Genomic DNA, 9941 nt, shown 5'->3' on the forward strand with positions numbered 1-9941 from the left:
TGTGGAGGCAGCAGCCCAGGGCACAATGCCCCAGCTCCAGGCAGTGACCTGACCCCATGGCAGTGCCATCTCCAGCCCCTCTCCCTGCTCCCCACCCTTTTCTGCTGTCCCTGGCGTGCAGCCTGGCCCCAGGAGCTGGCCAGCAGCACTGAGCTCTGGGCAGGGGGGCTGTAGTGTCCCTGCATGGCGCCCATGGCAGAGCCCAGCCCTCCTGGCTGCCCACAGTGTCCCAGCTGGAGTGGCCACAGCCCAACCCCTGTGCCAGCACAGCTCCTGGGAGCGCTGGCACTGCCAAACTCTGCAGCAAGCACGGAGGGATCGCTGCCAGCACAGTGCCAAAGCCCTGAAACCATCACTGAAACGTTCCACTGTGCACAGCAGTGGTGCCTGTGCCCCTGTGATCCTGTCTCACCCCGACAGGAGCTCCCTCTGAGGCCCAAAGCAGCTCATCCCCAGCCCAAGGGAGCCTCGGGCACTGCAGTGCTGCTGGGCAGGCGGGCACTGACCAGGGCTGCCTCCTCCTCTTCCTCATCTTTGTGCAACTCCTCTGACACCTCATCCCTCTGGAACGTGTCCCAGACTGTCCCAGCGATCCCCAGGGCTCTGCAGAGCAGGACACAGGGACAGGGCTGTCCCAGGACTGTCTCAGACTGTCCCAGGGCTGTCTCAGGACTGTCCCAGATTGTCCCAGGCTGTCCCAGGATGTCCCAGGGCTATCCCAAGCTGTCCCAGGATGTCCCAGAGCTGTCCCAGGGCTGTCCCAGGCTGTCTCACCCAGCAGTGTCCAAAGAGGTGACCCCAGGGGACAGCAGGGCTCCCTCCCTGACACAGGGGCACCTGCAGAGCTGCAGGCCTTGCTGATCAATTCCTTTCATGATGCACATTAAATAAATCCCACAACAGAGACTCTTCTCCTCTTCTCTCTCCTTTCCTCAGACCCTTTTCCCAGCAAAGCCCTGCGAGTGCTGCTGGCTGCGGCCTCACTTTGCATCATCATCATCGTCACCACGCACTCATCCTCATATAAAACAGAAATCTATTCCATCGAGCACTTAACATAAATATTAAAATAATGGAAGGGACAAAATATAAATCTACATACAACTTCATGACTACCATAGCACCTATTACCATGACAAAGCAAATTCTGGTTCAAGGGGAAGGGAAGGGGGATGAGGAGCGAGTTAGGAAGAGGAACTTCGACTCTCATTAAATATGTAAATCACTCTTTCAAAATTTTTTTTGTTATTGTTGTTGTTGTCATCGKTTTGTTTTTGCTTTAAGGTTACCAACCTCATTAAAATTCATTCCACTAACCAGCTCGTTCTATGTCACTATGGATACCAAAGAACCCTTTTAAAAAAAAAAAAACAAAAAACAACTCGGGCGAGGCGGGAGGTGGGGTTTGTCAGAATCAAAACGAAACGGAACAAAACGACGGCGACTTTCTGTTGGTGCTTCCATGACAGGTCCTGCCACGCGCCCCTCCCCTGCACCCACCAGTCCACAGAAGGGCAATTCTTTCCCAAGTCCAGTTCTCAGTCTCCCAGGATGAGCTTGACAAAAGAGGCGACGTCTGTCTCTTTGGATTCGTGCAGGGTGAAGAAAGGATGTTGCTGGGAAAGGAAAGAGAGAAAAAAAAAAAAAAAACGGCTGAGTTTATTATAATTCACCAGGCTGGAGCAAAAAGCTTTTCAGACAATCCTCCAGCCAAGGAAGGAGGTTTTGGTGTGTTAACAAATGACCAATATTACCCTGCTGTCACACCCTGGTGAAGTGACAACCAAGGCAGAGCTGCCACAGCCCAAAAGGAGCCCAGGGGTGGCAGAAGGAGCCCAGGGGTGACAGAAGGAGCCCAGGGGTGACAGAAGGACCCTGGGGTGGCAGCAGAGCCCCAGGGGTGACAGCAGGACCGCAGGGGTGGCAGCAGAGCCCCAGGGGTGACAGCAGGACCCCAAACCTGAGGCTGGCACTGCCCCCGAGCCCCCCATGCCAGGCCCGGTGTGCAATCCCACAGCAGCTCCATGTCCCCTTCACCTGGGGAAATGGGATTTTACACAGAATTAAACACCCCTATCAGCTTTCCCTGATGCTCAAGATAGCACAGAGTCACATTTTCCATGAGAAACCTCAATTCCACAGGAAAGCAAAGGAGCAGCCTTGGTCTGAACAACCGAGTCCAAGCCGGGACCGCAACTTAATGCCRTAAGAGAGAKGAAAAAACCCCAACAAAACAGAAACCCTGAGCCACAGGACCTCACAACATCCACGGCAGCCATAAAATACCACAGCATTGAGATACTGCCGAGGGCTGATCCAAGAACCTAATTCAATAGAAATGCAYTCCCCTGCCAACGGGTGTCAATGCTGCAGCACACAGAGCTGCCTCGGTGAAACCTTTTTTGATAAAAGGCCACTTGGCAAAGTTTGGAAATTTGCTTAAAATATAGAGATGGATTTATTCAATAATACACACACACACACACAAAAAAAAAAAGCTGGGGAAAAAAGCCATCAATCTCAGGCCTCTCTGTTTGAAATCAGTTTTGGGGTAAGCTGTGTGTCAGTCAGATCTATATATAGTTTATGTATATATATATTTATWTATATTATATGTAGTTTAATTGCATTACAGGGCCCAGCACCAAATGCCAGGGGAATTATTCACTGCTCACAACTCAGGGTCATGGGTTTCCAGGTAAAAAGCAGCTTAAACCCTGGCACCTTCTCCCCTTGGAGCAGAMAGCACGAGTGGTGATGGATCAGAGCCTCTGATGACAAAAAGCATATCCCAAAATTTGTGGGGTAGGGAATAGCAGTGCCTGAGGAAATCCTGCAGCAATTTCCACCCTTAACCCAGGTGATTTTGCCACTGAGACTGGACAGTGCTGGGATTTTCTCCCTTGATCTGGCTGGAAAAGCACCTGGCTGAGATTTCAAAGAGCAGCTCTGCTTTGCAGTCACCCTCCCAGGACTCTGAAGTACCACAATTCTCCCACCTGCTATGAAAACAGAGATGCTGAGCACCCCAAATCACTGTCACTGTTGGAATTTCTGCCTTCAGCACCCCATTTCAGCTCTGAACTAACCACTGCTCCATGCAGCCACACTCACCATAAGCTCTGGGTATGTTGGCCGTTCTTTGGAATTCTTCTTCAAGCTTTAATGGGAAGAAAAAGGGAAAAATTAGAATTTACGTTCTGTCTGCAATTGAAACAAGGCCATCAAATCACACCAAAGACTCTGTGGAATAAGTTCAGCTCCTCATCTGAGCTGAGGAAACAACTTAAACCTTGAGGACAGCGACAGCCAGCAGTGCCGGGTACCAGAGCTCCAGGCCCACCAGGAGATCTGGAACCACCAAAACCACCACTTCCAGCACTGCCTGCTGCTGGGGGCCAGGAAAAACTGAGAATTTGGGTGCTCAGAGACTCAGGGAACAGCTYCAGCCTGCCAGCTGTGCCTGGGAGCAGTGACTGCACACAGAGCACGTGTACGACTGTTTGTTTATCACCGCGCCGTTATCAGCGGGGACGCTTCCATGGGACATCCTTTTTTTCTCCTCTCTCTACAACAGATGGCCCTGGAGGGTTGGAGCTGGAAGTTATTTTGGTTTCCCTCCAGCAGAAAATAGCTTTTAAAAAGACAGGACGTAATCTCTGCTGGCTTCCTGGCAGTGTATTTAGGGGAAAGACGCTTGGAGCGACTTGAAAAGATCTTCGCACACGTACGCGGCGGTGGCGGGGAAAAGGTGTCACACTGAGCAAAACAAAAGTGAGAAGCTCTGCAGGGATTTGCTGGAGGCTGGAGGAAGCAGGGGACACACACACTGAATGGATATTTCCTGGTGTGTGGGGAGGGCTCGTGCTCGRTGTGGTGTTGTGAATGAACAGAGGAACCCGTACGTGCCAGCAGTGCTGGAGCCAAGGTGAGAGATGTGTCACATCCTCCAGCGGCCCCAGCCCCGAGGACAAGGTGGATCTGAAGGTTGGCTGTGTCCAGATTTGGTGTAACTCTCTTAATTTAGACCCTCTGCACAAAAATATTCATTGCCGGGTTGCTAATAGCAGGAAATCTGGTGATAAGTTACCGAAATCAATGTCACTTTTCAGGAATGAAGAGTCATATTGGGGTGTGATCCTGACTCAGATATCCCAGGAACCTTCCTGCAGTGGGTACAGGTGATGAGATCTCACTGTCCTGGCAGATGGACAAACACAGAGCTAAGCCAGGCTCAACACAGAGTGGCCGTGACATGGTTCRGTGTCAGAAAAAACTCCCAGAGCCAACAACACAAAACTGGTGCAAAGTTCACCATTCTGAGTCCGGGAGGGATCTTGTGACCCTGAAGGAGAGGATTTGCAAAGACAGGGATAGCCAGGTGCTGCTCAAAGTGGCCGTGGATGTAACTCCCAAAGCAGCCCTGAGCTGCAAAACACAGGGCTTGGAAAAGCAAATTCCTCAGCRAGGAACAGCCTGCCTGGCACAACCAACAGCTTGGAAATTCCAGAGCCAGCAGCCCTGCTTGGAGGAGGAACAGCAGCTGCTCCCAAACCTCAGCGTGGGCCTTGCAAAAACGGGGGGCATCTCATCAGAGGGTTTTTCTGAGGAACCTCCCACCCCTGGCAGCCCCAGGGCACGGCAGGTATTCCCCAGCGTGGGTCAGGAGACAGCAGCTGGAGCCCAGGGACATGAAAACACGTTTGAGCAAGGCTCTGAGGAATCTGAACGTGGGTACTGCGAGTCCTGGGGCAGGAGCAGCCGATAATCCCGTCCTGGGGCATGGGATTGGGGACGGGCTCACATTTCTCTGTTTGTCCATCTGCTGTCCTTCCTCGGCCACCATGCACAGCCAGCCTGGCTGGCACTGCTGCCACCATGGAAAAGCAAACCCTGCTCTCTCCAGGCCAGGGGAGCTGCAGGGAGCAGCTCCAGCAGTGCTGGGACCCTGCTCTGCCCTGTGACACCTCAGGATTTCAGYTTCTCCATTTCCATGTCTCTATACCCTTGGAATTCCTCAGTGTTTAACTCCACACTCCACAGACAGTGCTGAGCTCCTGCTCTCCCATTTTCACACAAAACAATTCCTCTGCAGCCCCAAACTCAAGGACACCTCCCTGTGCCAGGCCCCAAGAGATGGAAACAACAGAGAATTGGGGGAGCCAAGTTGGAGTGAATGACTGCATTGGCTGAGCTGCAATTGGAGGATTCAGCAAATCCCGACGTGCAAATGGACAAAAGTGAGAAAGGGTGAAAAACCCGTGAGCCATTGTCCATTGTGGGTCTGGGATTGCCCTGAATGGCCCTGAAGGCTCTGAAATAAATAGAATTGGTTTGGATTCTCTGAATTCTGTCCAGCCTCTGCTTTAGGCGAGCTGGATTCAGGCACCACCTCCACCTGCCTGTGCTCCCAGGAGCCCCCAAATCCCCTCCTCCTGTGTGTCCCTGCACAGCACCAGGCACCTGCACGGGGCTCAGCCCTTCCCCAAGGGAATGTTCTCCCCAAAATCAGGGGCTGTACCCTGTGCAGAGGGGTAAAAGGGGAATTTTACCATTGCGAGGTAAAATCGACGAACTCYGCTGAGAACTTCTCGGCCGGGAGCTGCGGCGACGGCTCCTCCACCACCTGCTTGAGCTGCTGGAAGGGCGTCCCCCAGGAGTCGTAGGGAAAGCGCAGGATGGCCAGCTCGATCTGGGGACACGAGCCACACCTCAGCATTGGGGACATCCCCAGCCTGTGCCCCAAAACTGTGGGATCGCCCTGTGCCCACCCAGGGTGTGTTTGTGGGGTTTGCCTGGGGATAGGAACATTCCAAGGGGAACTTGGAGACCCTTCCGTATCTAAAGGGGGCTTAGAGAAAGGAGGGAGAGCGACTTTCTGCATGGATAAACAGTGATAGAACTAAAACAGGAGAAATAGAGATCGGATGTTTGGGGGAAATTGTTCCCTGTGAGGATGGGGGGGCTGGGAGGGGATTCCCAGAGAAGCTGTGGCTGCCCCTGGATCCCTGGAAGTGTCCAAGGCCAGGCTGGATGGGGTTTGGAGCACCCTGGGATGGTGGGAGGTGTCCCTGCCCATGGCTGGGGGTGAAATGGGATGAGCTTTAAGGTCCCTTCCACCCCAAACCATTCTGGGATTCTGAGATCTCCTCAAAACACTGCCCATCCTGCCCCAGCAGACAGGAGAGGCTGGAGGAGACCCAGTCAGCTCCACATCCACCCCACCATGTCCAACAATCCCTGGGAAAGGCTGGGAGTCAACCCAGCCCCGTGCTGAGCAGGGAAACTGCGCTGTGGGACAGCTTTGGGAGCAGATGGATCCCSTAAACACAGAGTGAGAGGGAGCTGCCCCCATCCTTCCCTGCTGAGGGCTCTCTGTGCATGGCTGGGTGCCAAAAGGATGAACGGGGAAGGTTTCTGTGCATGAATGAAACTGGGAGGATGAACTGGAAGGGTCTCTGTGCATTGCTGAGCTGGGAGGATGAACTGGGAAGGTTTTTCTGTGCATGACTGAACTGGGAGGATGAACTGGGAAGATTTTTCTGTGCATGGCTGAACTGGGAGGATGAACTGGGAAGGTTTCTGTGCATGGCTGGATGCTGGGGGAATGAACTGGGAAGGTTTTTCTGTGCATGGCTGAGCTGGAAGGATGAACTGGGAGGACTCTCTGTGCACAGCTGAGCGGGGAGCACGGACTGGGAAGGTTTTTCTGTGCAAGGTTGAGCTGAGAGCACGGACTGGGAAGGTTTTTCTGTGCATGGCTGAACGGGGAGGATGAACTGGGAGGACTCTCTGTGCACAGCTGAGCTGAGAGCATGGACTGGGAAGGTTTTTCTGTGCCGGGAGCCCAGCCCGCCTGTGCCATGCCTTAGCCCATGCTGCCATCTCCCGGCAGCTGCAGCCCCATGTCCCACAGCAGCTCCCTCCTCCTCCTCCTCCTCCTCCTCCTCCTCCTCCTGCTCCTCCCCTCCTCAGCCCTGGACATTCCCTGTCCCCTCCCGAGCTGTTCCCATCCCCTCCCAAGCTTTCCCAGTGCCCCCAGTGTCACTGCAGGGTGACAATGACCCCTGGAGTGGCACTGAGCCCTCCAGGCTGCCCTGCCAGCCCAGCTGACCGTACCATGGTGATGCCCAGGCTCCAGATGTCCGATTTGACGCTGTACCCCTTCTGGTTCAGCTCTGGGTTGATTCTCTCAGGCTGTGGACRGGGACAAAGGTGGGTGAGGAGCGGTGCCCTGCCCAGGGTGGGGGTTCCAGGGTGGCAGCCCCAGAGCCCCCAGCCCATCCCAGCACYCTGCTGTCCTGTCCTGCCCAGCTGGCTCCCCATCCTCACCAGTAATGGGTCACACAAAGCAGGTGGCACCTGCACCAGGGCAGGGGTGGTGGCACTGACCTGGCACAGCTGGCACACAAGGGGTGACAAACTTTGCTTCTCCAGGAATGTTTTCACCCCGTGYTCCACAGAGGAGGAGCCTGAGGGACCCGGTCCTGGGGATTATTTTTCCTCCCCATGCTCAGTACTCCTGTCCCCACAGGGCAAGTGGCCAAGAGGTGGCAATGGCAGAGCCTTCCCCAAGGCCACAGGGAGGCACAAAGGCAGCAGATGTGATCTGAACCCTGAAAACTGCCTGAGCCCTGAGATCTGCCTGAGCCCCGAGATCTGCCTCCCCTTCAAGGGGATCAATCCCTGAACCGCAGGGCCACGTCTCCCCAAGCAAATCTGCAGGACTGATATCGGGGCTGACCCTTTCCTTGTGCTCAGATCCCTCTGCTGGGGCTGATCCCTCCCCTGGGCTCATTTTCCTCTGCCTGTGGCTGATCCTTCCCATGCTCAGATCCCTCTGGTTGGGTTGATCCTTCCCCTGTGAGGCTGATCCTTGCCCCCGGCTCATTTTCCTCTGTCTCAAGCTGATCCTCCCCCTGGGCTCAGATCCCTCTGGGGCTGATCCCTTCCCCGGGCTCATTTTCCTCTGGCTGGGGCTGGGGCTGATCCTTTTCCCCAGGGCTCAGATCCCTCTGGCTGGGCTGATCCTTCCCCTGTGAGGCTGATCCTTCCCCCAGGCTCATTTTCCTCTGTCTCAAGCTGATCCTTCCCCCTGTGCTCATTTTCCTCTGTCTCAAGCTGATCCTCTCCCCCAGGCTCAGGTTCCCCTGGCTGCTCCCTCTCCACTTACGGCCATGTAGGGTTTGCATCCCGCGTCCATGGTTTTAGCAACCGAGTCAACGAGGTAACCGCTAATGCCAAAATCGCACATTTTCACCTGCCCCTGCGTATTGATCAACACGTTAGAGGGCTTTACATCTGCAAGAAGGAACACAGACCACAGTCACTGTCACGTGCAGGTGGCCAGGCCAAGCCACAGAGGCTCCATCAGCAGAGGGAGCCCAAGGAATCCACACCGAGGGTGCCAAAAACGCGCTGGCCAGGGCTGTGCTGGCTTCAGGTGACAGCCTCGTGGGGCTGTCATGTGTCCTGCCRCTGTCCCTTCACTCACACACCCCCCTGGCTGATTTAGGGCAGCAGGAGGTGACTCTGGGTGTCACTGTCACATCCCAYTGCTCGGGGAATGGTCRYGGGCATCGRGGCGCTCTCAGGGAGCAGCTCYGCGGGGCTGGGGGKGATTCTGTGGGATGGAACTGCAATTCCTGCACAGGGCTGGAGCTCTGGCAAGGCTCGTGGGGCTGGAATCAGGCCAGCAGAAGGGAAAACCCACGGGGGAAGGATGTGGGGCAGCAAAGGGTGGCAGGGCTGTGGGGGAAGGAGGGAGCAGAGATGAGGATCAGAGGCTCAGGATTGGTTTTAAGGATCAGTGGGAGCAGGAGCAGGAGAGGTTCAGGAGCTCCACAGCTCACAGAAACCATGAATGCTTCGTCCATCCATCTACCCATCACTGTTAGACTGATCTGCCTCCTGTGTGTCCCCACAAAGCAGCCAAGCCCATCCCATCGTGGTTCCACAATCACACTCACCCCACGCTCCAGAGGACAGCCACAACCCCTGGGCAGAAGGGAAACCAAACCACCCGAAAATGCTGGGATGTGACACCCAGGAGAGGATGGAGGTGCCTCCCTGCACAGCAGGGAACTGCTCTGAGAGGTTCACCCCAAAAGGAATCCCAGCACTGCTTTCCCAGGGATCCCCCACAGGAGCAATCCCGTCCCTGCTGCCACAACTGCTGCACGGAGATTCTGTCTCCACGTGGTGAAAAATGAAATAGAAGAGCTGAAAACACCCCTTGAAGGAGGTCAGAGCTGTGTTTGAGCATTGCTTATCAGAACTGTGGGTGTACAGCTCGTTAACATCTGCTCTCTAATCAGCGTTCTGCAATCAGAAGCCTCAGGTGTCCAAAACCCTCGYCCATCTGTTGCTACACTGAAATAAAATCATTTTCAGGGGAAATCAAACAAGGACATAGAAACCCAGCCAAGCAGCGCTTCCCAGCTCCTGTAAGAGATMCAGGGGCARAAACTCAACCCCAGGCAAGGCAGGRTGTACCTGCACCTCTGCCTGCTCTGGCTGAACTCTGCACCCACTCCCTCCAGGGAGGGCTCTTTCCTCCTCCTGACAACCCAAAAATGACCTTTTAAAAATCAAGGTGTCAAGCAGCAAATTCCTTTCTTTCTAGGCATGCTCACAGCACCTTTGAGACGCTCCAGAGGGGAAAAATCAGAGGAGCTGAAGGAGGGAATTGAGGATTTCATTTGAGGCTGCTTTAGGTGTCAAATTGGTCTGCTTCACTGGTGCTCAAAGAAGCTCAGGAAAGTGCAGAAAAGCTCAGGGAAGCTCAGGGAAGCTCAGGGAAGGGGGTGAGGATGGCTGGATGTGCCCAAGGATGAGGCTGGCAGGGAGATCACTCTCCCTGAACTGCAGCACAGAGCTGTGGAGCTGTGGGATAAACCTCAGCAAAGCCTGGCCTAAAGCTCACCGAGGTCACAGGGACA

General features: G+C 54.6%; 1 protein-coding gene across 1 annotated transcript in view; it reads right to left on the bottom strand.

The window, feature by feature from the left end:
- Positions 1–735: 735 nt before the first annotated feature.
- The window catches only part of MAP2K6 (mitogen-activated protein kinase kinase 6), a gene marked incomplete at its 5' end in the record, with an annotated part of 15234 nt that continues 6028 nt past the window's right edge, over positions 736–9941 (bottom strand). The window contains 5 exons of the mRNA XM_057383992.1: positions 736–1616; positions 3115–3160; positions 5553–5692; positions 7120–7197; positions 8174–8301. Coding sequence (XP_057239975.1) covers positions 1539–1616; positions 3115–3160; positions 5553–5692; positions 7120–7197; positions 8174–8301 — 470 coding nt within the window. The remainder of the gene's footprint in view (positions 1617–3114; positions 3161–5552; positions 5693–7119; positions 7198–8173; positions 8302–9941) is intronic.

This window comes from Malurus melanocephalus, unplaced genomic scaffold (assembly GCF_030028575.1).
Source record: "Malurus melanocephalus ecotype Western Australia unplaced genomic scaffold, MMel_1.1 scaffold_672, whole genome shotgun sequence".
NCBI lineage: Eukaryota > Metazoa > Chordata > Aves > Passeriformes > Maluridae > Malurus > Malurus melanocephalus.